Here is a 25,947-nt window from a genome sequence, read left to right as displayed (position 1 = left end):
CACCAATGAAACAATGCTAAACCTAGCTGCCTACCAACTAAAAGATGAAGGAGCTCTTATATTAAGCGCTAAAATAAAGCTAGCGGGGAGCTTCTTTTCTTTAGCTTGTAGAAATATGAGCTAAAGCTAGCAATTTCAAAATTAAAGCTAGACCTCTTAGCTAAATATTTCGTACGGGCGGTGTTCGGATTTTTGCAACTCGGAGTTCACTGGGTCGCCACACCGTCGTGTTCGACCACACCGTCGTGTTCGACCACACCGTCATGGTTGGTTTTGCTAACTTTTTTCAAGGCTACACAGCAGCTACTACCATAACAAGTTGCGCCGTCTCTCCTCCCAATTTTAAACGTTTTTGTTTTGAAGTTTTGTTTTAAATGCCTTTTTGATCGTGCTTCGGCCGAACCTCCATTAACTCCACCACCCAGCAGACTTGATGTACAAAGTAAAAGTAAGCTCCCGTATAAGACTAAAATGGTTTGGGTTCTATAATTAGTACGAATAATTTTTAATCATTTTATCCCCAGAAGCGGGCCCTGTTACTATGAGTAAGTTAATAGGTCACGAGACTTATGATGTGACGATCAAAAAGGCATTCAAAACAAAACTTCAAAACAAAAACGTTTAAAATTGGGAGGAGAGATGGCGCAAGTTGTTATGCTAGTAGCTGCTGTGTAGCCTTGCAAAAAGTCCTGCAAAACCAACCATGACGGTGTGGTCGAACACGACGGTGTGGCGGCCAAGTGAAGTCTGAGTTGGATTTTTGTGCACGATACTGTACGCTCTACGCTCAGACCAGAGTAATAGAATACTGGTGTAGCCACGGCCATGTTAACTCCCCCTCTCGGATATTTTTCGAAAAGTTGTTGCCAATTTCGCGTATCGATTGTGAGAAAATGAGGCAAGATATCGATTTAAGTGTCCCATAACCGTAGCTGCCACCTATGCATTGAGTTTTAAGGGTTGTTAAGAAATCTCTTCATGCTCTTACTTTTTTCACACTAATTAATTAAGCCACTTTTTGTTTACTTTCTGAAGTACAGACGACGAAAATGAGCGAAAACATAGCGAAAACGTAATACATCACAAGGTCACAACACAGCCGCTGTGGCGCTTTCGTTATAGGACAAAAAGACTTTCAGGCCAAAAAAGCAATGGGAGGGCCCGCCATAAGCGTGGCTACACTAGTATTCTATTGTCGATTTCGGATGGCTGCACTTTTCTGCACTGGTGCAATTGCCCCGAGAAAAAGTTGTTCGAGTGGTAATCTTAGTGCAATCCACTTTTTCGGTGCATCGAATTTGTACGTTCCAGTGTCACTCCGGCACCGCCCGAGGTCACTCGAAAACTGCACTTTCTTGCCCGACCTTTTTTGTCAGAGCAAGCGGTGCAGTGCAATTTCTAGCAGACGAATTTAGAGAGTGTGTTGTTTAGTGATAGGAAATTTCTAGCAAGTTTTCCATAAGCAAAAATTTTAGGAACGAATAATTTTTTTTTTCGTTTTCTCGCCTAAGTCCAGTATTTCTCTGAAACGCAAAAATTGTAAAAAACATTTTTTTTTTTAATTTTTTGTTTATGAAAATCTTGCTTTAAATTTTAAAGGAATCGATAGCCCTTACCTACCTCTATTTATTTCAAGTTAAATAATTCATTTTGGATTATTAGTTTGTCTAATAATTCACTTTTTAATTTTTGACGATTTCATGGGGGAGGGGAAAACCACAGAAAGTGGCAAACTTTGGGCACCCCGTTCGGGCATTGTTTTTGCTCGTTTCATGTATTAAAACCAATAATTAGATTCCTCGTAAGACAAGGAATGTTTTGGTGTGTAAAAAAGGGCAAAATTTTGCCGTCTTGTATAATATTTATCCAAAAAACGCAACAACCAATCACAACCGGGGGCCATTTTCTCGCGTCAGTTTGAATTTCATTGAAATACTCTGACTATAATTACTATTTGACTATTGCTTACTACAAATTTAGTAAATTTACCTAGTAATTACGAAAAAATATTCGAACGCAATTACAAATAAATACAAAAATATCACTCGTTTTATTTCCACGGTATTTTATTCTTTATTTGCCCTTATTGTACAGTTCAGACAGGTTTCAGAGAGGACAAAAACCGCATTAATTACGATTCATTACCAGATTGTACAGGCAAAAACAACGAAAGTTAAACACAAATAACTTTTAAACCAAAACTACATAAAATTGATTACATTGGTAACAGTTGTGTAATGATTTGAGTTGAAATTGTTAATTACACGCTACAACAAAATAATTATTTAATAAAATTGCGACGGGGGCGATTGGACTGATTGACGCACTTGATGCAGTCCCACTTTTCGGTTTTCTTCAGGATTCTTTTTATCCCTGCGCAACGATTGTGGAACCATCTCTTGCAAGGCCCGTCACACTTGGTTCAATCGCCACTCAAATCCCGTGCAGTCTGAAGAAAAATTTAAATGGAAATAAAAATGAAGAATAAAAATGAAGTGCATAGAATAGATAACAAGACCACTCAACATTTTGCATATAGTGGCTGAGCACGTTTCATCCTCTTCATTTGTATCTTTTGCTTTTGCTGTCTTTTTCTTTGGAACCATTTTAATGTTCTTGTTTGCTACGAGTCTTCGCTTCCTCAACGGTGTATAGGTTTGTGGCACATCGTTGTCGCTGATTGGAGTATCAACACGTAGGCCTATCTCATTCGAAATCATGACACTCGACGTCTTGAATCCTTGGTTGGATGCCTGTTGTAATGCATTAATGTTGACATATTCTTAACAAGCTAAGAATACAAATACAAAAATTTCCCTTCCTTTTAAGAAGGATTTGCAGGGTTGTTCTACAGATGGCGGTTGAAATGGAATTGACTATATCGAGGAAATTGAGATGGAAATAATTACAACTTTAAATTTTGTTCTTTTAATAAACCTCAAGTTCACCCAAATTTGATGGTGATGTACATGAGTTGCTGGTAGCCTGAACCAGTTCATTTAGGTCAACAATTGGGGGTTCCAATTCTTCCACGACTATATTCTGAAAGCCCGATTGCAAGATCTCTTGACAGGATGATGGCTGATAAAAACAAATACATACAGATTACAGCACAGGTTATTTACAGAAAAATAGCTCAACAAACCAGATCTATTGGAACTTGCTTCGCATTCCCTTTGTAATTTGGATTCCTTTAAAATAAGGTCAAAACGAAAATTATTATCGAAAAAATATAAATAAGACTGAATCAATTACTTCTTAGCAATCCAATCGATTACTGCTTCTTGACTACCTAAGTCTACCTCTTCGGTGTCTACCTGTCCCATCTCTGAGCTCTCTGCTTCCATATTGTCCACAACTTTTAAAAATGTAAAAGCTTCCTAAATGTTGAAATGTCTGAGGTAATGTTTAAATGATTAAGGTCATTGTTTAAAAGACTCGTTAGGCTGAGCATGCTTACTAAACCAGTATTGAACACCAGCTTTTGTTTTGAGTGAGTTGCGATCTTTTGCCGCAGGAACGCTCGGAATTGGGAACAAAATATGCGCAGGGTGGCAGCGCATTGACGTTTGAGCAGGCTGGCTGAGCATGCTCACCCAAGGCCTACTTAATGGTTAAGGCCTGTAAACTTGAATGTTCCCCTATGACGGCGAGAGGATTTGCAAAATTCCCTATCCTTTCCCCAGTCAAGAGCCAATCAGAAGAAAAAAGGAGGCGAAGACTTCGCCGTCTGGCGTTCAAAAATGCCACCTCGTAAGGATGGGAAGATAGAAAGAAAATGGGGGTTGGGACTAACGTTTGACGTCTTCAGCCAAATAATGGTAAGCATTTTGTTATTTAAATTTAAGAAATAGAAAATGCTGCAGAATTTGAGTTTATTTTATTGTTTCAGTGTTCTGGCCCTACATTCCTTATTGGCTGGACCAAAGGTACTGGTCTTCTTATTTAAACTTAAACGCAACTTTTTCTTGTTAGACAAAATTGGTTTCAAAAATTTTCTCAAAATAACTTCAATTAATGCTTTGTTATTTTCACCAGGACGAGCGATTTCACAGAGAAAAGTGTTACATGTCTCCAGATGGGGCAGAAGGAATTCAACAAGGCCCTTCAACATGAAAGTCGAGCTTGACATCTGTCAAAGGCACTCCTTTACAAATAGATACACCGTCCACAGCCTTGACACAAACTCAACTGTGGGATAGAAAAGGCCCCCACAGTCTGTAAAAAACAATAGAGGTAATGTTGTTTATGAGATTTTAAGTTTTGAAATAATATTGAGTAGTGCCCTCTCTCTTCTCAGCAATTGAAGTAAATTTGCATGTCTTAATTTGTTTTTGTTTATCGGAATTCATAAATGACAGGGTTTTTTCTTCCGCACGGCCACCTACTTCATCTGATTGCCAACTTGATAAATCTTCCCAGTCATTGCGAGAGTTATATCGTCTTGTGATTGAGGGACGGATTTGCCTTTCCCTTGGACGACCTTGCTTTGCAGTTACTTCACTCGGCGGAATGGTTGTAGCTTCCATTTCACTTGGCGGTATGGTTTTAGCTTCCATTTCACTCGGCGGTATGGTTGTAGCTTCCATTTCACTCGGCGAAATGGTTGATAACAAAACCATCGAATTGTAAATTGGCTGATCCTGATTGTCCATGCCTGAATTGTCTAAGCAATCGACATTCTTTAATTCATCTTCCGAAAAGTTTATTCTCACATTTAAGGCGCATCGAGGAATTACCGTGCATCTAATAGCTTCTAACACCGTTCCCTGATTCCATTCTCAACCCCTAATAACAGTTCCCTGCCTTTTTTATTTCCGTTTAACGGTTTAAGTCGTGAACACACGCTGAAACAAGATTTCTGTACATTCGACAGGTTCGAAAATAGAACGAATGATATTTATTTGATTGTTATGCATGTAAAAAATATATCCGTTTCATAACTAATTTCCCTTAATTTTTTGTTTATTTTTTCATTTCATGCCTCAATATTTATTTTTCAACGAGTTCGATTCTGAACGCCAGATGGCGAAGTCTTCGCCTCCCTTTTTCGTCTTATTGGCTCCCACAGGGGCAGGGATAGGAATTCTGGCTACACCTGTCGCCTTCATGGCAGTAGATACATGTTTACAGGCCTTAACCATTAAGTAGGCCTTGATACAACACGGGTTGAGGTGAGCCAATATATCAATAAATTGCCATGGTTTCTGCTCGTTGACAGAATTTTTTTCCCCTTTATCCTTTTTATACCCCCCGCGAACTCTAGCAAACCAGCTGTTGCTGGAAAACCGCAAAGCGAACCCATATAAATTTTTTAAAAATATTGTATTTAACATATCTTTATATTAAAAAGTGAACTATGTGGCTAAAAATATTTCAAAAAATAAAAAAAAATAAATTATTGTAAAAATTTTATTTCCTACTTAACAGAATTGAAAATACGATCATATTCCCTATCTCTCCCATGTAAAGTCGGCCTACTCTGGCAACTAGCGCCACCCAGCGTCCTGAAATCGGGCCCAACCGGGAAGGGCCCAGTGGAGGTACCTTCTAACCTATTATACCATGGTATTACTCTGCTCAGACCATTGAGTTTTGAGTACGCATTGGGTGAACTTGGTTTAAGGAGTGGATTTATGTATGCGTCATGGAAAACAAAGCTGACCAAGTTCTTTCTATAAAAGGTATTTCTCATTCAAACTGTATTGTCACAACATTTCGTTGTGAACGAAGGGTCTCTTCCATTCGATTGCAGTGATGAGGTTGTCCCGTCCTCTTTTTACGCAGTGTGACCCTCATCATCTAGAATTTTTCTATTTGACTGATACAAAACCTTCGGCTGAAACCGATTGTTATTCATTAGTACATGCGGACCATGATCTGGATATGACACTTTCATCCAGACATGGATTACTTCTACCGCAAAGTTTTGGGTTAGAAATCAACATATACAAACTAACAGCATCATGAATCCTTATCTGTTTTCAGAACTATATATTTAGGTGAAACATTCCAGAGCTACCTTCGTGTTCAGAATGTTGGTTCATTCTTGGTGTCAAATATTTCAATCAAGGTTTGAGTGGTAAAGGTTTTTCAGAAACAAAAAGATTTCATGGATTTAGATTATAGGCTGATCTTCAGACTGCTGCACAGAGACTACCATTGACAAAAAAAAAAAATAACGTAACCCTTGATCAACTTGAGCCACAACAATCAACTGACGATATCTTAAGTCATGAAATAACAGAACTTGGCACTCACATGTTAGTTTGCATGATTAATAATTTTATTTTATTTAATCTAAATTTGACCAAATTTCAGTTTAGTGTGTGAAGTTTCATACCAAGTAGGGTTGGGTGAAGTAATGACATCCTCTCGCTACTACAAATTTCAGGTTAACTACAAATGGTTTGCTTAAGAAAAACACATAACATTGAATTGGTTTTATAGGTCTTGAAACCTTTGGATGTAAAGACAAAGTTCTACAATGCTGAGGTGAGTATAATACCCTGTTTTCTTCAATTATTTTCTATCTTTGGTGATGAATGGCTTTCAATTGTGTGAGAGGACAATGTTGTTTCTAACCGAGACAAACGTTACTGGTTTTGTTAACTAGGAAATCGTTGGTATGATTTCATTTAGTGATCGGCGAATTTTTCTACTGGGCCATTTTATTCTACCAAACGTTGCTGAAAGTACTTGTAGCATTTCTTTTGGGTCGCGCAACCCATAAAATTTTGGGGTCGCGCCTATTGCCACACTTTTTGAGGGGCAAAAGACTTTTTGCTATTGCTCCTTAACTCCAGATGACACTAGTTACGGAAAGGGTCGTTCTTCTGACTGTTTTTTCTTTCTTTTTATTATATGATATGATACCTTCGTGTAGTGTGATTCACTGCTGATATTCACGTTTTTCTCCCCTAGTTACTTTATTGAGGTAAAATCCTTCAGTGGGTACTAATTGCAAATGCATTCTTTTCTTCAGTCATGCGTGTCATAAGATGAAGCATTTTGGTATTATTTTGTCTTTTGAGATAGTTTCATATGATTAATGTCATTTGAAATGACATTGATGACAAATATAATACCTAAACTATCATCTTATAACACATTAACACGCACGATTCTGGAGAAATAAATGCGTTTGCAATTAATAACCACCGAAGGATTTTATCTCAATAAAATAGCTAACGAAAAAAAAAAAAAAACCCTGAATATCAGCGGAAAGTCTGCAAGGTTTCACATAATAACAAAAAGGAAAAAACGGTCAGAAGACCTACCCTTCCCCGTAACTAGTGCCCTCTGGAGTTGAGGGGTAATAGCCAAAAAGTATATTGCCCCTCAAAAGTTGTTTTGAGGGGCATTAAGACTTTTCCAATTTTTGGGGGGCAATATACTTTTTGGCTATTGCCCCTCGAATCTAGATGGAACTAGTTACGGGGAAGGGTATGCCTTCTGGCCATTTTTTCTTTCGTTATAAAATTATGTGATATCTTCGTGTAGTTTTTCCGCTGATATTCAGGGGGTTTCGTTAGTTTTTTATTGAAGTAAAATCCTATAGTGGTTACTAATCGCAAATGCTTTTATTTCTTCAGAATCGTGCGTGTCATAAGACGACGCTTTAGGGTTTTTTTTCTGAAATAGTTTGAAATGACTTTAATAATATAATTAATATCATATTATTTATATAATAAATGATTAATTCATTGAATCATAATAGTTATAGATTCATCAAAATCTAGTTCATGCTTCTTAGGTGAAGTTTAATTGAATAGTCAATGTTAGTGTAAATGCTAGTGCGAATCCTTTCCCCTGCGGCTGATTTTCTTCGTAAAAATAATTTGACACCTTACTCCATAAATATCAGCGCCATCGCACGCAGCTTTAACCGCTTCAAATATAGCTTTACGGTATGTTTACTTAAGCTTATGAAGGAAATAGAAAATAAACTTAAGAGATGTATCCGCAAACAAAGTTTTTTATTTTAGCGGAAAAAGTTCTTTCTATCATACGTAATCCCTTCCTACTTTGTTGTACAAAATATCGTAAAGGTATATTTGAAGCGGTAAAAACCGCGGAAGGTGGCCCAGATATTTATGGAGTCGAGTGCAACTACAAGCGTAGAAATGCACAACTATAAGGCATGTAGGTTCTTGCTCAAACATATTAACTTATGCTTAAATTTTTCAATTTTTAGTCGGACGATGTCTACTTAGAAGCCCAAATTCAAAACACAACCCTTGACAAACCACTTTGCTTAGATAAAGTCACCATGGAACCATCAAGTCTCTTCAAAGGTTTGCATTACAAATCAAAAGAAATCTCTTATCCAATAATCTAAACTATTTCTTCTCCTAATCATCATAATCAAGTACAAGCTGGCTGGGGCACTTCTTGGTCTAATGCATCACAACTATTTGGTGGGATTGTAAACATCGTTCAGCCTGGTGAAATTCGTCAATATTTGCATTGCTTAAAGGTAAAAGTTCAAGTAGTGACCATTTTGATAGAGTTAACATTTCAAGGAAACAGCGAGCATATGCAAATGTTTGAAATGTGCTGTGTTGGAAGCCAAAGCAGGATGTGCGGGGTAACCTTCGGCTGTTAAGGGGAGAAAGTAACATTGGAAAACTTGATTTAACCTGGAGGACTACGATAGGTGATCGTGGACGATTGCAAACCAGTCAGCTACAAAGAATGGTAAGTTATTTAATTTTCCTATCACGCGTTTGAAGGCTTTAAACGTTTCGCGCTTGTGTTTATTTTGTTGAGTGGAATTGAAAGGCGTTCAAAAGACAATGACCATTTCTTCGAAATTCTTTATTTAAGTCCTGCAATTTTTGAAATTTTATCGTTTTTAACGGAGTCATTCCATAGATGCTAGAACTACTGGTACTTTTACTAAAAATATTACTATCGATATCTGTACCCGCAAGGGAAAATCATCCTGTATTCTTATCGGAATAATTTTATTTACTTATTTCTTCGTACTGAAATATCGCGTAATCAGAATAGATGTTTTCCTGTCAGTTTTTATTATTTAGACAGGAAAACAGCACATGACTACTTTTTTCACGCTGATTTCCATGAATGAGAATGATTCATCATTCTTGGATTATTCAGTTCAAATAAAAATAGTACTGTACGGTTTGTCTTGTCGAGACAAATAGAACACACCAGATAAGATTTTTAAATCTGCAGTTTAGTTCAATTTTTTGTTATATTTTTGCATCGTGTATCCTGGTGACAAGATAATTTGCTACATTTTTTGCACACTTTAAGTAGATGTGCTTCATATTTCATTTTCGAACTCACCATGTGATAATTATTTTACTGCTGTACTTTGTAGGGCATTTTTTCTTTATTCTGAAGTGAGGCTGTATTAACAACCTTATACTTCTAATTTTTAAAATACTATAATTATGCGCTGTCCGACTTCCACGGACATCGAAAGTTCATGCGGTTAAAAGCTTTTAAAAATTTTTTCTACCAAACGAGTTTCCACCAAAAATGTTTCAAATTGTGTTCTCGATAAATCCTACTGAATTAATTTGAACGAAATTATATTGTTGGATTTAAATACTCCCATTAGTAAGAGAGCCTTATTTTCTAAAAATGGATATTTTAGGTTCCTAACTATGGCGACGTGCGTCTAACGATTCAAGAGCTTCCGAATCCGGTAAAGCTGTATGAAGCAATCAGTTTCGTCTGTAAAATAACAAACACTAGGTAAGTGAAGTTCTCTTGTAAACCGTAATTTCACGAAACTGCACGCACAAAAACTCTATCAGCTGCTATTCTCTACCATGTGCAATCATCTCTTCATTATTAAAACCAGGACGCTATCTTGCGTGATTTTGAAATTTATTTCTTTGAGTTACCCAAGTATCCCATACGACGAGACGGAACGCTCATATCAGATCAAATCCTGTAAGCAGCTGTCAGTATGGTGTCCTTATTCGATTAGGATAGGATGGTTACACCGTATCTCATATAGACTACATTTTCATGCGCTGTAAACAGTTGCGAAGTTATCTTTAACACAAGAAGCCAACATAGGTATATGTGACTTGTATACCAATTTTGTACAGGGAAATAGTAGAAGTTTCGTAAACTAGAACCATTTCCGATCACCCGCACATGCAGAACAATGATTTCAAATTCGAGTCGATGTATGTGAACAACTCGTCGGCTTTGGATCATGTTATCGTACAACCAAGTATTAAAATCGAATATCCATGGGGAGGACAACGACCAATCTTAACTTTCGCAGAATTTTTACTTAAAGAATGCGAGATTTCTTCTTTTATTACAAACGACTCGTACTCAATAGAATTTTTTTTTTATCATTATCGTTATATACATATAGATTTTTTTTTTTCAATTTCTTTTGTTTGTATTTTCCGTTAATGAATTTTCTTAAAAGAAATTGTCGCTACGTAAGCAACTATGTGTACTGTAGCTATAACGAGATAGACGAAGAATTTTCAAGCTGAGCAACGAAGTGTTGTCTCTTAACCTCCATTACCGGCTTGTTGGGGCCTCACGACGGATTTATAAAAAATCCGGCGTTCACACCTTCCTTGTCCTAGTCCAGTCAATATTGTAGTTGTAAAGCAAATTTTATTTATTCATATTAAATGAACAACTACGTAGTTAATGAAATGGTGGGTAAGTAGTTAATATTTCTTTTCTTTTTTCATAGTGAGAGGCCAGTCGAACTGAGTTTAGTATTGGATATTCGATCAAAACCGGCCATTCTCTGGACAGGTATTTCAAATCGGCCACTTGAGAAGATTGATCCCAATCACTCTGTTGAAGTTTGCCTACAATTGGTTCCGATAATGCCCGGTCTACAAAGTCTTTCCGGATTAAAACTTATTGATCTTTTGCTTAAACGTACATACGACTATCCAGATATAGCCCAACTTTTAGTGCTTCCTTAATAATTCTCTGGCTCACTGATACACTGCTTTATGTCCCAACTTTTGAGTGCGCGTCTTTTTCTAGAATTCTAAATAATTTATGGCGTTTTCTTTTTCAACTTTTTTTCTTCCGTTTGTTTTATATCCACGTTTGGGAAAGACTCTGAATGTCTCAAAAATGTATATGCTGTAGTTCAAAATCAGTAGCCGGGGAAAGTTTACACTAAACAAGGGATCAAGCTGAAACGAACACATTCTTCGACGAAATTTTTCCGTTGCACCACGATATAAAGGAAAGGTACACGATCGTCCTATCCCTGTCGCTTGGGGGGAACTGCGGGTGTTTAGTGAGGGGTTCACTAGATTCCCCACCATGTTCGCTAGTGAGTTTTTCTAGCCCTAGTTCTATCTGGTTTATTTTTATTTAGCTATTGTTTGTGAATGGTTTGTTGTTCACCTCCTTGTAGCAGACGAATTTCTGGCAGCAAACGAAATTCTTCGGCTAAAAGAGACGAGCAACTTACAAACAAAAATAAAATAAAAATAAAGTAGATAGAACTAGGGCTAGAAAAAAAAATTAAGAAATGAAAAGTTGAATAGGGTACCCACTGCTAGTAAGAAAAGGGGGAAGTCTAAATTATAGTTATGAAAACTTAATTTTTAACGTGAAGAAGATTGTTTCTCCATAAGACGCTGCACTAATAATAATAACTATAAGACCAACTAAAACACAAATGAGATTTTCGCATTTGTGGAAAATGCGCAACGCAGGATGAAGAGACTTTACTCTCTGGAGAGGCGATTTAATCGAGATGAAGACTTCACCCGGAAGTATGATACAGTTGTTAAGGAGTACATCGGCCTAGACCACGCCAGACTCCTCACGACCGAACAGTTGTGGAAAGAATCAAGTAAAACGTGGTATTTACCGCACCACGGGGTCGTAAGCCCATCCTGTTCTACGACCAAAGTTCGAGTTATATTCGATGGAGCCGCCGAGTATGCAGGAACGTCCATCAAACAGAACCTATTACGCGGACCAATCTTCTCGTTAGCCTGCTCGGTGTCCTACTACGCTTCCGAAGGAACCTAGTACCGGTCAGTGCGGACATCGAGAAGATGTTTAACCAGGTGATGGTCCCAGTAGAAGATCAGGTGGCCTACCGTTTTGTCTACCGGACTCCTGGCAGTAATCAAGCACCGTTAACGTACCAAATGACAATTCACGTCTTTGGATCAGTATCTTCCCCAACGACTTGTATCTTCGCCCTCAACCGGACTGCCGACGATAATCGTCACCAGTATCCAGAGGCAGCAGATAGCGTCCGATGAAACTTCTACGTTGACAACTACCTCCACCCCTTCGAGGTAGTTGCTCGTTGCCGATAGAGCGAACACTTGGAGTAATTTGAAATGGGGAAACGGATATGCTAACGTTCAAGTTACGAAAGCAGCCCAGCCATGACGTTCTCATCAAATTGACTTTCCTTAGTATTATATTGTCGCGGGTGAAAAGGGAGATTGGTTATCTCTTCACAGAGATGAGTCATCCGCTCCTTGGACAACGCTGCGATCGTGGTGAAGAAATTATCGGGAGAAGTCCGCTCTAAGAAAGATACGCAGATATGCAGTCCGGAAGGGGAGTAATTCGCGCGACGGTATAAAACGCTGCCCCGAATATGCGTTAGATGAGTCTCCATCGGGTGAGCTCCCGGAGCTAGGCTCCGTAGGAGGAGTTCCCTGGTTTCCCAAGAGGTCTTCAGACGCTTCTCCAACTTTTGGTAATGGTTATCCCTTTTGTTTGAGTTAAACCATTGTTTAGAATTTAAGTCATCACTTGTTGTATTCGTTTGTTTTTGTTCCAATACAACTCGTGTGACAATTGGTGGAGACGCAGCTCGTTACCCGTAAGTGACGAATTAGTGCTGCAGAGTTTTAATTTTTGAGACGCAGCTCGTTACCAGTAAGTAACGAATTTTTTGCTGCGGTGTGGCAATTATTGAAGACGCAGCTCGTTGCCTGAGAGTAAACGAAGTCGTGCTGCAGTCATTTTTAGCCGATGCCGAAGAGGACAAACCAACGGCTACCCAGTTGCCTAAGAGACCCCAGCCGACGATTACATCCGCTTCGAGAACTGTCAAGCGTTCCGGTAGAAACTTCACCTACCCCAGCCTCATCGTTGGAGAGTGGAACTTCCTTTGTTGGTAAAGCGCTAAATTTTGAAGGTCCTATTCCAAAGGACCATTTGACCGAAGAAGCTGACAGTCAGGGTGAATCAGTCGAGACTCGAAGAGATTCAGACTCGGATTCAGAAACCGAGGTCGTTTTGAGAACTGCAAGTCCAGTTGTTCCAGTCAGTGGACAACAATTTATAGTGCCATCAGGGCATATTGTGCAGCCACAAAGACAAGCTATGGCAGCTGTCAGAAAATTTATTAGCCCGCCTATCTTTCGAGTTAGTCCGGATGAAGATGCGCGCAAATGGATGGAGCATTACGAGACAATTTACTCCCATAATGGATGGGGTGACGCCGAAAAACGTAATAATTTCAATATGTACTTGGACGATACTGCAAGAAACTGGTTCAATTGTGCAAGGCTCCCGAACGAGTAAATGGTAAATCTTAAACGACCGGGAGATATGCGATTGCAGCGCCTCTTCCGTGGCCGAAGGCAGGCGGTTAAAATAATAATAAAAAAAAAAAAAAAAAAAAAAGGAAAATCCTTAAGACTATCCGGGAAATACAAAAAACATTTAAACAAGTATGCGCAACCGGAAAGAAGAAAAACGAAGGAGTAAAAGTCCCTTATTTGCCAAGAGGACGCAAGATTAGTACAGTCGGGTCAAACATGAATTTAGGAGAAGATAAAAGCACGTACAGTGACTTTCACTTTAGTCCAAGAAGAAAACCAAAAAAGAATTTTTTTCGAGCACTATCTACATCCAAAACAAAAGCGACACAAATGAATTGGATCTTTTTCTGGCTGATGACAGCACCGATGTGTTGTCTCTCTTGAAATACCCAATTCTTAAGAAAATGTTCTGCAAGTATAACACTGCTTTGCCCTCGTCATTATCAGTGGAGCGTTTATTTAGCGTAGCTGGGAAAATTTTTCAGCCTTGTAGAAGTCTACTGTCAGACGAAACTTAAAAAAAAAAATGCTTTTTTTGAAAGTAAACAGAACTCATTGAAAGATTCAATGTGAGTGTGGCTTATAATTTTGCTTTTCTCGTTGAAAAGGATGTGGAAATGTTGGTGTGAGTAGTATGGCGAAGGTTTTTAGTTGGGGATAGAAGTATAGTACCGAAGGAAGTACCGCTACCGCGTTACCCGAAAAAAACAGTGCGGTACTACCGCTACCGCGGTAGATTTCTGAAAATGACCGACTACCATTACCGCGGTAGCGGTAGTTTTTTAAAGTACCGGACCCAAACCTAGTGTCACGTTTCTGGAGTTAACAATCCCACGTAATTGTGTAGTCGTGGCATCGACCCGAAGAACGTCGACGAGTTGGTGAAATTTCACGAAGGTCCATCGTTCCTGAAACTCGATCCGTCGGAGTGGGATTCTTTGGAAGAGATCGCAGAGCCGGAAGAGAGTGACGTTAACGTGATTCGATTCTTCGCCGTCAAAACTAAGGACGGAAATCACCCGATAGATGACTGCGTGAGATAATATTCCAGTCTTCTGAAGATCCAGAGAGTTATCGCTTGGTGCAGGAGGTTTACGACAAATGCCAGAAGGAAGATGGGCACTTGCAAGCTCACTGTTGGAAAGTAGACGACCGCATAAATATGGGCGGCTTTAACCCTCTGCATTAAACGCGCTCAAGAATTGGCATTCGCCGAAGAAATCTACGCCTTGAAGAAGAACCTGGAGTTGCCTCTGAAGTCAAGCCTACGCACTTTCAGCCCTTTTCTAGAAGAAGTAGGACAGCTACGTGTAGGCGGACGTATACTATAGGCTCAAGTCGATTATTCTACAAGGCCCGACTTGTGAGTTTACGTGGAAATCCGAACGTTGTCTACAGGGATAATGGAACCCATCTCGTCACTGGAGAACAAAAACTTCGTCAGGCTCTAATGGAATTGGTACAACAACACCAAGAACTTCGATCGAAATTAGCGTGTCAACAAATCGAGTGGCATTTCTCTCCCCCTCACGGATCTCATTTTGGTGGAGTTTGGAAAAGGATCGTGCAATCTTGCAAACGGGCTATGAAAGTCAGCGTGGGAAATCTTCTGGTTACCGATCAAGTTCTCAGAACGGTAATCACAGTAGTAGCAGCCCTCTTAAACGCCCGGCCACTAACGCACCTCAGTATGGATCCAGAAGGTCCCGATCCGTTGACACCAAATCACTTTCTACATTGAGAAGCCCGTCTGTATTTTCCGTTACAAACTGGGACAAGCCGAAAACTTGGACGTCACCACTAAACAGTTTCTTCAGAGTCAGGTCATCCTTCAGCATTTTTGAAACAGATTGCTACGTGAATACGTTCCACACCTGACGGAAAGAAGAAAATTGACTGAAAATCAGCCAAATGTCACCGTCGGAGATCTGGTACTTGTAATCGAACCGAATACCCTACGTGGACAGTGGCCATTAGGAAAAGTGATTGAAGTTCTACCCAGTGAATCGGATAACGTTGTTCGAGTGGTAAAAGTCCAGATCAGCAATCACAAACACCCCTGTATTCATCCAGTGACTAAACTCCGTGTTATGGCTACGGCCAAAGAGCAGTACGTTTACGTAAAAAACGAAAATATTAGAGTCAAAATCGGTGTCATGAAGTCAAAAAATGTAGTGTAAATAGTAAACTTTTGTGTACAAGGTAAATTTCTCTGTATGAAATGTAAATTGAGGTATAAGTTGTAAAATATAGTCAAATGTCAAATGTCAGAATCGTAAAATGTTAAATTGGTATAAAGTCGTATTCAAAAACTGAATAAAAAATGTAAAACCCAATGTAAATATCGTAGAGGTCACTGCAAGAACGGTGCAAAATTTTCCGACAGCAACGCCATCTATATTAAGTTCAAAGGGCAAAGGCTAAAATTAGGTCGCTTACTGTTTAGCACCTGACTGTTTAGGGAAACTGTTTATACTAGCAGACGACAGTTATCCCCAGTTATATTATTGAACTTGTAGTGAGCACACGTTAAAGTGACCTCCTCTGCCCCAACGTGCATCATGGCCGAGAATCCACCTCCATCTGCTGCATCAGTTAAAGAAAAATTAAATAAGTCTCGTGAGCGTGAAGAAGAGTGTTCAAATAACTTTCAGTTACTTCAGCAAGATCTTTTGAAGGCCCGAACGGCGGCCATCGACGTGGTTCTAGCCCACCAAAAGGCCATTGTCAAACTCGACGTGGAGCTGTAGGAGAATGCAAAGGATTTGAAAAAGATGCACGTTCACTTTCTTTCCGAACATGAAACCCTGTTTAGCGGTTACTTTGGCTCCCTGTTACGTAATCGGGAGAAAGCAACGGAAAAACCCCCAACTCTTCTGGACGCCCACGGTTCGTTACACCACAATCATCTTTTGCTTTTTGAGGACCCACCTCGGCAAGCCGGGTATTTTGACCTGCGGCCGTGAAATCTCGGAGAGCGAGGATTTAATGCTGAGGACCAACCGAGAGCGAATGGAGCTACTTTTCGCACAACACCGGTGCTTCGGATGTTTCTTACCGTTGTCCGTCACCGGGCACTTGAAAATGGCTGATTGCCCTCATCTGCGCTACTGTGCCATGTGCGGCACTACGGATCACCATCAGATTCTTTGTGCACCCCGACGGGCGTATCAGGGAATCATCCCGGAGTGAGACGTGAACGTGGGTCTCTACCAGTGGTGATGCCGGAAGATTAACTCTTTTTTGTTTGTTTGCTTTTTTTTTGAAGTTTGGTATTTTTGTTTAGTACCTGTGGACAGGTGGGCCTGCTATCACTTACATTGCTGCCCTCACGGGCAGGATTGTAGGTGGCAAGGGCCTTCTTATTTTTATTTACGTGTGAAGTGGCCCTTGCCCCTTTTTGTTCAGTGGAATTTTGTAAAGTCGTAGACGAGGACATCTTGTCTACCTCCCCCGTAATTAGTAACCAAGTGATTTTTAAGTAGCCAAGTAATGAAGTACTCCCCAGCTCTCTCTGTTTATCCCCCACGCAGGTGGTCAAATTGTCTTCCCAAATTAAGAAATAAAATTGTTCAGTTCCCACCCGTCATTTTGATTTCATCATCACCCTCATACCTCATCTCTGTTTCCAACGTCCATCTGCACGTGATGTTCGGAACAAACCGAGTTGGTTCAACAGCTAGACGGTTCTGTAACTGGACCACTGCTGTACTTCCACTAAGCGCATGTCTAACGCGTTGCATTTGTAGTGCATGATATCTCCGCATGGTGCAACACTTTCGGAGGGAGTGAGCCCGAAAAAGCCTTAAAAATTGGGTTTGTGAAAGACGCAGGCGTGGCTTATTTACAGGCGTTTAACATAGAGTACTTGAACCGTCTAATCTATGAGTCTAGTAAAAAGCAATACACCTTCAGCGAGTGCTGTGTTGCGCGATCTCTTAATTCCGCCCAATCCTTTCTTTGGTGTACAAGGAAGGTGAAACAACTCTCCTTTTAATGGAGCTACTCGGTTGAAGCCTTTTTGTGGTACAGAGGTTACAAATTTTGAGAGACGACTGGTGACCGATCTTGAAGTAAATGCAAATCCATATTGAAAAAAATTGGAAGTCCAAAATAGTGGATCTATCCCTAACGGCTTTCCCCCATGGGCCCATGGCAATAAGATGATATTTCAAAATCATCGTCATAATCTTTCTGTTAAATTGTTATCGTATATGTATGCTTAGTTCGTTGAAAAGAAATATCATGCACAATTTTTCCGTTAAACGGTAGCCTATTTTAATAAATGAAAGTTAAAGACAATATTGGACTTGCCGGAAAAAATAATTCCAGTGTGTCAACTTAAAATACTACATGAATAGAGTTGGCTAACGTCCGAAGTTGCCAGTTCGATGAAATTGTGAAAAAAAAATTGGACACGAACTAGTAACAGTTCTTGCATGGCGGCTTACGGAGTACAGTATGTAGAAAAACTAGTTAAATGTGAAATAGATTGCCCATTATAATTAATTAATTAATTATTATAACGAAGGGCACAGTTTTTCGATAAAAACGGCTTCCACTACCCACATTTGTTGTGGAATAAAAAATGGGCAGTCTATTTCACATTTAACTAGTTTTTCTACATACTGTCGTTTGTCTTTTTCATCAAGTCCCTGTGCATAGTCACTTAATTCACAGATTGTTATTATGGGCTCCCTCATCAGCCCGCCAGTTTCCTCTACAACATCCATTTGTCTGCTACAGAAAGTAAACATGTCTACAAAAAAATTTATAATAAATAAAGTACAGTCTATATCGAGGTCAAATAAAAATTACAAGATTACCTGATAACGAAGGAATTTCTTAATCCAATTATGAATGGAACGGAAGGTAATTTCAATGGAAAAAATTAAAACTAAAACTACAACGGGCGAAACTCCGTAAGCCGCCATGCAAGAACTGTTACTAGTTCGTGTCCAATTTTTTTTTCACAATTTCATCGAACTGGCAACTTCGGACGTTAGCCAACTCTATACACATAAAATAGTTAATAAATTAAAATCTACTTGAAGTATTACTTTGTAATAACATATGTGGTATGAGCATTTTTGGCTAGTTTGAAATTCGCTTAGACTGTCGTTTGTTCTTTGGACAATTACATATTCCAGTATTAAATTTCCCATATTAGAATGCCGATGGGCATCACAGAAGAAGGGCAGGACTTTGGTTAGTTTAACCTTTGTGATGTACAAGGTATCAGTGATAAATATGTGATTAAGTGACTTAAAGGGTTTTGATACAACTTTTTCATAGTGCGCAAAGTTTGGTACATGGGCATGGTGACAAATACTAGTCCGCCTTTGGTTCGAGTTTTCGTGTATGAATCTGCGCCAAAATAACTTGGTAGAACTGCTTCTTTAGTAATCACGGTCAACCTGCACGCCTCACAGTCAAAAAGGTTTTCTCTCGTTTTGACCATGTAGCTTGCTACATCGTATACGAGAAAGAACCGATTCTATCTGCTTTGGAAAAGGCAACTCAACTCGCTTACTTAACGCTTTGCCAGCTTTTCTATAAAATCATCTTTCATTACTTACCGTAAGTCAGCAGCAGCCTTGGTACAGTATCCTGCACAAAAATCCGAACATTCGATTTAATTTTTTAAAGCCACCTATTGGTGGGGTAAAGGGTTTTCTTTTTGGTTTGTTTTTCTTTAAGAAGGAGGGTAGACGGGGTGATGGACACATAGGGCAGGGTTGGGTAAGTCTAGACATTTTTTTTATGCCTTAAGGTATTACGCTTTAAGGCAAGTAACAGGTCGGGACATTTTTGCAACCCCCAGGGTGGTGTGTTTTTTTAAACGACAGTTGGAAATGTTGGACTTAGACTGTGTTATATTCTATACCCAAATAAATTAGATAGCTGCATGTGCACAATGTTGTCAATATCGATGGCATATGTGTAGAGGCTCTGATTCCGACGCCGTAGATCAGTGTTCGATTCCCGATACGGAATTGCGAAAATATTTGGTATCGTTATAAAATTCTTCATTCGAATTTGCTGGGAATATTAATTACTTCAAAACAGACGGGTTTATAATTTTTTAAATTATAAAAAAAAAAAAACACATATTGCTCGATAAAAATTTGTTTTATATATAATCGAGAATTTCTCGTAAGAAAACCCCAATCACTTAACACCTCATATGGAATCGAACACCGATCTCCAGCATTACACTCAGAAACGCTACACCTACGCCATTGACAACGACGTAAATGTTCACAGGCAGCTGAAACATAAGCTAAATTGTTTCGGTAAGAGACATTACTAAGCCCAAGCCCTAAATTTCCAACTGTCGTTTAGAAAAAAACACCACCCTGGGGGTTGCAAAAATGTCCCGACCTGTAACTTGCCTTAAAGCGTAATACCTTAAGGCACTTTTTTTTTAATGTCTAGACTTACCCAACCCTGCCCTGACGTGTCCATCACCCCGTCTACCTTCCCCCTTAAAGAAAAACAAACAAAAAACCCACTACCTTGCCAATAGGTGGCTTTAAAAAATTAAATCGGTGTTCGGATTTTTGTGCAGGATACTGTACTTTCATGGAATTTTTTATGGATACAATCCTTGAAATCAATGAGCACCCTTATATACTCATCATTTTCTACATTTACGTTCAACAATAAGATATTCGCGGTTATGTAAAGTTACATCATCCTGATAATATTGTCGTGGGTTAAAAGGGAGTTTGGTTATACCTTCGCAGAGATGAGTCACCCGCTCCTTTGGCAACGCTACGATCGTGGTAAAGAAATAATCAGGTGAAGTCCACTCTAAGGAAGATACGGAGATGCGTAGTCTGGAAGGGGAGTAATTCATGTGATGGTATAAAACGCTGCCCCAAATCTGCGTTAGATGAGTCTCCATCGGGTGAGCTCCCGGAGCTGGGCTCCGTTAGAGGAGTTCCCTGGTTTCCCTATAGGTCTTCAGACGCTTCTCCGAGTCTGGGTAAATTGTCGTTCTCCTTTTGGTTCTTTTTGTAAAACATTGTTTAGTTTAAGTCATCACTAGTTTTATTATTGATTGTTTGTGCAAATACAACATACGAATGACAATATTAAGAAAACTTGTAACAGTCGCATGAATATTGTCACGATGGGACAACAGCCTTGTATTGATTTATTCTGTATCGGAAAAAAATGCAAGAGCCAGATAAAGTCCAGTGTGACAATATCAACCGAAATAATGCGTCTAAAAGTCAACTCTAGGGAAAAAAGGGATAGTTTCTTAAACGATTATGTGTTTATATAAAAGAAGACCTCTAAGGCTTCCTGATTCCATTTTGCAGTCAGCACAAAATCATTTTTAGGTAAAGGGTTATTAGGATTCAAAAACTCCTCTGTCATATCAATGTTGCTACGGATAGACAAGCGCTGTGTGATTCTTTGAGATAAAAGTGGAGGATTGCCTAAACAGGGAACCTAAAATGGAACTAAGATCTTCAATCTAAAATTATAATTCTTCTTGACTACTGAAGAAGAGAAGATTTTATAAGAATTTGCAAATTGTACAGATATCAAAGACTTATCTGTATTACGTTCAATTGCATTCAAAGGTGTCAGTGGTTGACGATTAGTTCTTGTTGTTGGAGTAGTGTCTGCGATTAGAAAATATAACTGAAAATCAAATATACAATGGACAACGTAACCTCAATATAACTAGAAGAAGTTTTAACTTAGACGCAAACGTTTCAGGTGAAAAAATTCTTTTTCTATCATTTTCCCCTTAACGCCCATACAGCACACTGACGTCCTTTAAAGGATATCAATTTATCCTAACGAAACTACTAGGATTTCTTTATTCGGCCCTGAAATCCTACAATGACGACTTAAAAATGATTTTAGCAGATGATGACCGGTAAAAACTGCTCTTTTATTCGAATTTTTATGGTACCCAAAGCTCTCATTTTGGCGTTCACTGGGACAACTTTTTACTCTACAAAAAAAAAAAAAAAAAAAAACATTATTCTGTCATCGGATTAAAATACGGATCTCCCGCTTGACAGTCGAGTATTCTATCATATACGCAACATTCAATACTGTGGGGAGAAAACTTGTCAAAGTGAGCGGGAGAGCGGTTCCTGGTCAGGGGATCGCAAGAGACGATTGGTGGAGACACACATAAAAGAAAGACATTCTAGGAGATGGGTTCAGTACACCACCCAGTATGTCTGCCTTGGCTGTAAAAAGGAATTTAATTCATTTATTTCATTTATTTCAGCCGGCAGACATGCAAGACCTTGTAATGAGTCCCTCTCCTACAGTATTCTCCGCCAATCCCTCGATCTAACCATTGCATCTGCAATGGATGGTTCGAAGGGGTCTCCTAATCCCGCTCTCTCTTCTCTCCCCACGTTTTCCCCTTCCAGAATAAAAGAGGACGAAATAATTTAAAAATATCCTGGAACACCCACGAAGTGTCCTAGGTGTGAGTGGACTACCTTTGCAACTAACACCAGAGCCATGGGTAGTATCCACAGACACCTAGAGACAGCCCACACACTCCGTTCAATATTGAGAATGCGGAGTGTGGGGATTTGCTGGAGATGGCCCCACATTAAAAGGACATTACCAAAGGTTACATTCCAATCACAACCCATCACCCTCCATCTGATTTGCTGGGATATCCAGTATGGATGGCTCCAACCGTGACTCTTCTGCTGCAGTGATCTCTCTAGAGGAGGTTACTGCAATAGAAGACGAGCGTGATGAGCTATCCGTGGTGGAAATCCCAGTGATCGAGGAATCCCCTGGTAATGTCCTATCTCCAGCAAATTTTACCGCTAGCCCTATTTTAGATCTTGGGAGGGAGTTCGCCTCCTCTTTCAATACACAAAATTTTAGTTGGCTTTATGAACTCCCCCCACAAGAAAATACTAGCCCCACAATTTTATCACAAGAGATTTTTGACCCTTCACCTTACCCCGAGACTTTAACCTTTGTCCCCAGTCAGCAAAGCAATCAAGTACGTAGTCACAACAGCTCAGAAGAGCAGAGCCAAAGAGACGACGATTTTGTCAGTCTCTGGGTTCCTGTCTTCTAGAGCTGTGTGACTCAACATGACCTAGACGACGTCCTTGAACGTTGCACAGCTGACTGGCTCCCTAAAGCACATATTTTACAAGACCCTAGCCCTGAAAAAACCCGAGAAAACCCTGACAAAAGAAAAAGAAACCAAAACCGGCAGATGCAGAACGCTCGGTCACAGATCAAGCAAAAGGCATGTGAGGAAGATTCAGCGGCTCTTCAACATCTTCCCAAGAAGAGCCGTTCGAGAGGTGCTCGAAGACCTATCACCCTCCTACGATGGTACTGTTGAAGCTGTGGAGGAATACCTTGAGAGGACTTACCACCACTCGAGTCCACCTCCGCAGCAGTGCCATAATGCGAGGGAACTCTACGACACCTGTGACTGATCCCAGCCATAAAGGGACCAGATGGACTTCCTCAATCGTGCACCTAGCCAAAAAGAGCTTGAGGCTAAACTTCGCCGGGCTACAAATACATCTCCAGGTGTCGATGGCCTAGAATATCAACATTTTAGGGTCTTCGTCCCCGATTGCATTCTGCTGGAAACAGTTTGTAAAATGGTTTGAAAGATTGGAATTCCTAAATGTTGGAAAACATCGCGAACTGTCCCCATCTTTAAGAAAGGGGACACTAACGATTATTCTAACTTTAGGCCAATTTCCCTTCTTCCAACCATCTACAAACTGTTCTTGGGAGTAATCAGCCAGAGACTTACAGAGGTCGCCTCATATCTTGGCTGGTTATCTCCCGAGCAAAAGGGTTTCCTCCCGGAGGTCCATGGTATTCAGGAACACACACAGCTCTTGCAGACCGTTGTCGAGGAGACAAAGACCAAACGTAGGCATGTGTATCTAGCATGACTAGACATCCTGGCGGACATTTACTCGGGGAATCGGATGGATTTTGCCGTTCGTATTTCTCCAACAGCAGGTGTTCGTCAGGGTGACGCTTTTAGCGCCTCTATTTTTAACCTGGCTTCCGAGCCCCTCGTCAGGGCCGGAAAGTCCAATATCAACCCCGGATTTTATTATTTTGCTCGCTCGTCAAGACCATGGCATATGCTGACGACATTGCCGTGGTTACAAATTCTACTGGCGAGCTCAAAAATATTTTAGACATTTTATCCCTCACCGCTGACACCTTAGGGCTGCAATTCAACGCCGGTGATTGTGCTTGCTTGGTCATTGAAATAAGCAAGCCGTCTGAGGCCCTGTGTCGAATTGGTACTCAACCAATTCGGTGCTTGGGACCAGACGACGATAACAATTTAATGCAGTAACTCATCCTAAATCTGTCTTCCAACGACTTGCAGTACTGGACCGCCAAAGAACGTTATAAGGTTGCGTTTAAGCAACGGCTTTTTCAAAATAAATCACGTCCCTCAGAAGACGGCTTATTTTGATACGTTTCTTTAAAAACTACGTTTCCACAATTTAAAGTATAGCGTTGGGGTTGAACTTTGTAAGAATTACGTACACCACATCAAATAATAATCAAGAATTACTTTTTTCAATACGTATGAAGCTCAGTCTATGATGCGGGAGTCCAATGATCGGAACTCTAGCACGAAAATTATGTTTCTCTTTTGGTATTTGGGTCAAAGAGCGCAAAGTGTCGATTTACTAAATGCTACAGTTTATTCGAAAATTCATTTTTTAATTATGAAAGCCCAAATTATTTCCCTCTATTATTTTTCAGTCTAAATATATCTTTAACATGAATGAATATTGCGTGTATGGTAGACTATGCGACTGTCATGAGGGAGATCCGTGTTCCGATAGCAGAATAAGTTTTTTAACGTTTTTTAATAGAGTTAAAAGTCGTCCCAGTGAACACCAAAATTAGACCTTTGGTGACCATAAAAATCCGTGTATTAGAGCAGTTTTTGCCGGTCATAAACATCTGCTAAAATCATCTTTAAGTCGTCATTGTAGGATTTCAGGACAGAATAAAGAAATCATAATAGTGCCGTTAGGATGAATAAATATCCTTTAAAAGACGCCAGTGTGCTGTGTGGGCTGGTATCTTCTGCACAAGCTAACGAATAAAATACAATGCAACAGTACCTTAACTATAGCCAAAAGAAGAAAGGGTCCGGAATCGAAATATGCCTCTGCATGTTTATAACAGAAAACATTTTAGCTCCCCGTATTTCTTTCAGATTGGTTTCACTTGACAAATCAATTTCCAACGAAAAGTCTGTTCAACAGTTTACACTTGGAAGGAAAAAAGCCGATAACATAATAAGAGATAGTAAGCGGATAAATATATTCTTAAATTAAGAATTTTTAGGGTTTAGTTTTTAAATGCTACTTAGTTTTAGGAGCAGTTTTAATCAAGAATCTCCACCCCACATTGAAAAAAACATATTTTAGAGTAATTCCCGATGAGACAACTGATGTAGCGGTGGAAAAAAATGAATGTCGTTGTACAGTACTATGATTTTTATCAGAGGCGTTTAAACTGTGAGCTACTCGATCTGGTGAATCGTACTGTTGTGCCAATGTTCTTTGTCGCTTAGCGCGGGATCTTAAGTGATGCAAATGTGCGGTGTCAATGGAATTTGCCGCTCGAACCGGATGACAGAGGATTCAAAAGTCGGTCTTTGATCGACCAGAGAGGCAGTCTAGTGTCTTCATTCAGACTAGTTGTTAGTGCTGTTAGTGTTGTATACTGTGTATGCTGTGTGTGTGTGTGTGTTGCCTATAATCGAATAAATTCCTTAATTCAGTGAAACTGTTACATGGTGAAGATGCTCCTGCGTTTTTCACTGATCAGATATACGTTTTAACTCAAGTAGCCGTTTGATGTGAGGGGTCTTTGGAAGACGAACTCGGCCATTCTCTTGCTGGGCACGAGGCTAAAGCAACGGTTTGGGAGAACGTGCATTTGACAGTGGGATCGCAGGGCATCTTTAATTTAATGTCACACGGGAGAATTGTGGTACTAGACGCAGGGAAAAGAAGCAGTAGACGAGCAGCTGAGGACGTGGTCAAGGAAATTCTTCAACGGGATTGACGCAGAATGGACTTGGACAAAAAGCCGTTTGATAGACCTTCTTGGAGAAGTGAGTGACCTCACATTGCGGCAGTAAGGTACGTGGCTGGGCAGAGAGATATCCCTACTGCTAGGAATACCAGTCCCGTCGCAATTCCAGTCTGATTCTGAGCAACAGAGTGGAATTCGGAAGCAAGCAGTCCTGTAACGGGAGGGGCATACGAGCGGGTAACTGCAAAGTGAGCAGTGCGATGGTGCTCGTGGGGAAGGGGACAAGAGAAGGGTGAACGCACTAACCGCCATCAGGGATCGTGGACTC

At 39.9% G+C, this 25,947-nt stretch overlaps 2 protein-coding genes across 9 annotated transcripts; one reads left to right on the top strand and one right to left on the bottom strand.

Annotated features, from left to right (window-relative positions):
* Positions 1–2,215: 2,215 nt before the first annotated feature.
* On the bottom strand, positions 2,216–3,870 carry LOC116924928. 7 transcript variants are annotated; one of them, XM_045175739.1, is made up of 7 exons: positions 3,461–3,870; positions 3,256–3,396; positions 3,146–3,191; positions 2,938–3,081; positions 2,822–2,876; positions 2,527–2,753; positions 2,216–2,449 (listed from the first exon to the last, which is right to left on the bottom strand). In XM_045175739.1, exons 2-6 carry the CDS (start codon positions 3,345–3,347, stop codon positions 2,707–2,709), a joined length of 384 nt encoding a protein of 127 aa, XP_045031674.1. In that variant the 5' UTR covers positions 3,348–3,396; positions 3,461–3,870; the 3' UTR covers positions 2,216–2,449; positions 2,527–2,706. The 7 variants fall into 7 exon arrangements, 6 of the variants coding, with proteins under 6 accessions (XP_045031674.1, XP_045031675.1, XP_045031669.1 ...); XM_045175740.1 differs by having other exon boundaries at positions 3,256–3,380; XM_045175734.1 differs by having other exon boundaries at positions 3,293–3,380.
* Positions 3,871–5,059: 1,189 nt separating this feature from the next.
* LOC116925047 (trafficking protein particle complex subunit 13) lies at positions 5,060–12,542 on the top strand. Of its 2 annotated transcripts, XM_045175733.1 has the most exons (12): positions 5,060–5,157; positions 5,566–5,684; positions 5,756–5,933; positions 5,989–6,073; positions 6,130–6,263; positions 6,322–6,394; positions 6,451–6,495; positions 8,198–8,297; positions 8,373–8,479; positions 8,572–8,700; positions 9,629–9,729; positions 11,697–12,541. In XM_045175733.1, exons 2-12 carry the CDS (start codon positions 5,648–5,650, stop codon positions 12,016–12,018), a joined length of 1,311 nt encoding a protein of 436 aa, XP_045031668.1. In that variant the 5' UTR covers positions 5,060–5,157; positions 5,566–5,647; the 3' UTR covers positions 12,019–12,541. The 2 variants fall into 2 exon arrangements, with proteins under 2 accessions (XP_045031668.1, XP_032787560.2); XM_032931669.2 differs by lacking the exon at positions 5,060–5,157 and having other exon boundaries at positions 5,564–5,684; positions 5,788–5,933; positions 11,697–12,542.
* The last annotated feature ends 13,405 nt before the right edge of the window (positions 12,543–25,947 follow it).

The sequence above is a fragment of the Daphnia magna genome, linkage group LG6, assembly GCF_020631705.1.
Source record: "Daphnia magna isolate NIES linkage group LG6, ASM2063170v1.1, whole genome shotgun sequence".
Lineage (NCBI taxonomy): Eukaryota > Metazoa > Arthropoda > Branchiopoda > Diplostraca > Daphniidae > Daphnia > Daphnia magna.
This window is presented reverse-complemented; position numbering and strand designations above follow the sequence as displayed.

What these genes read in the sequence shown, in the direction of transcription:
- LOC116924928 (XM_045175735.1), bottom strand. Translation starts at nt 3,590, where the DNA reads ATGCTCAGCCAGCCTGCTCAAACGTCAATGCGCTGCCACCCTGCGCAT. An exon ending in CACCGAAGAGGTAGACTTAG is followed by an intron (nt 3,192 to 3,292) that starts GTAGTCAAGAAG and finishes CTTATTTTAAAG; the next exon opens with GAATCCAAATTACAAAGGGA. An exon ending in CTGCAAATCCTTCTTAAAAG is followed by an intron (nt 2,754 to 2,821) that starts GAAGGGAAATTT and finishes GCATTACAACAG; the next exon opens with GCATCCAACCAAGGATTCAA.
- LOC116925047 (XM_045175733.1), top strand. Translation starts at nt 5,648, where the DNA reads ATGGAAAACAAAGCTGACCAAGTTCTTTCTATAAAAG. An exon ending in CTTCTACCGCAAAGTTTTGG is followed by an intron (nt 5,934 to 5,988) that starts GTTAGAAATCAA and finishes ATCTGTTTTCAG; the next exon opens with AACTATATATTTAGGTGAAA. An exon ending in CAAAGTTCTACAATGCTGAG is followed by an intron (nt 6,496 to 8,197) that starts GTGAGTATAATA and finishes TTCAATTTTTAG; the next exon opens with TCGGACGATGTCTACTTAGA.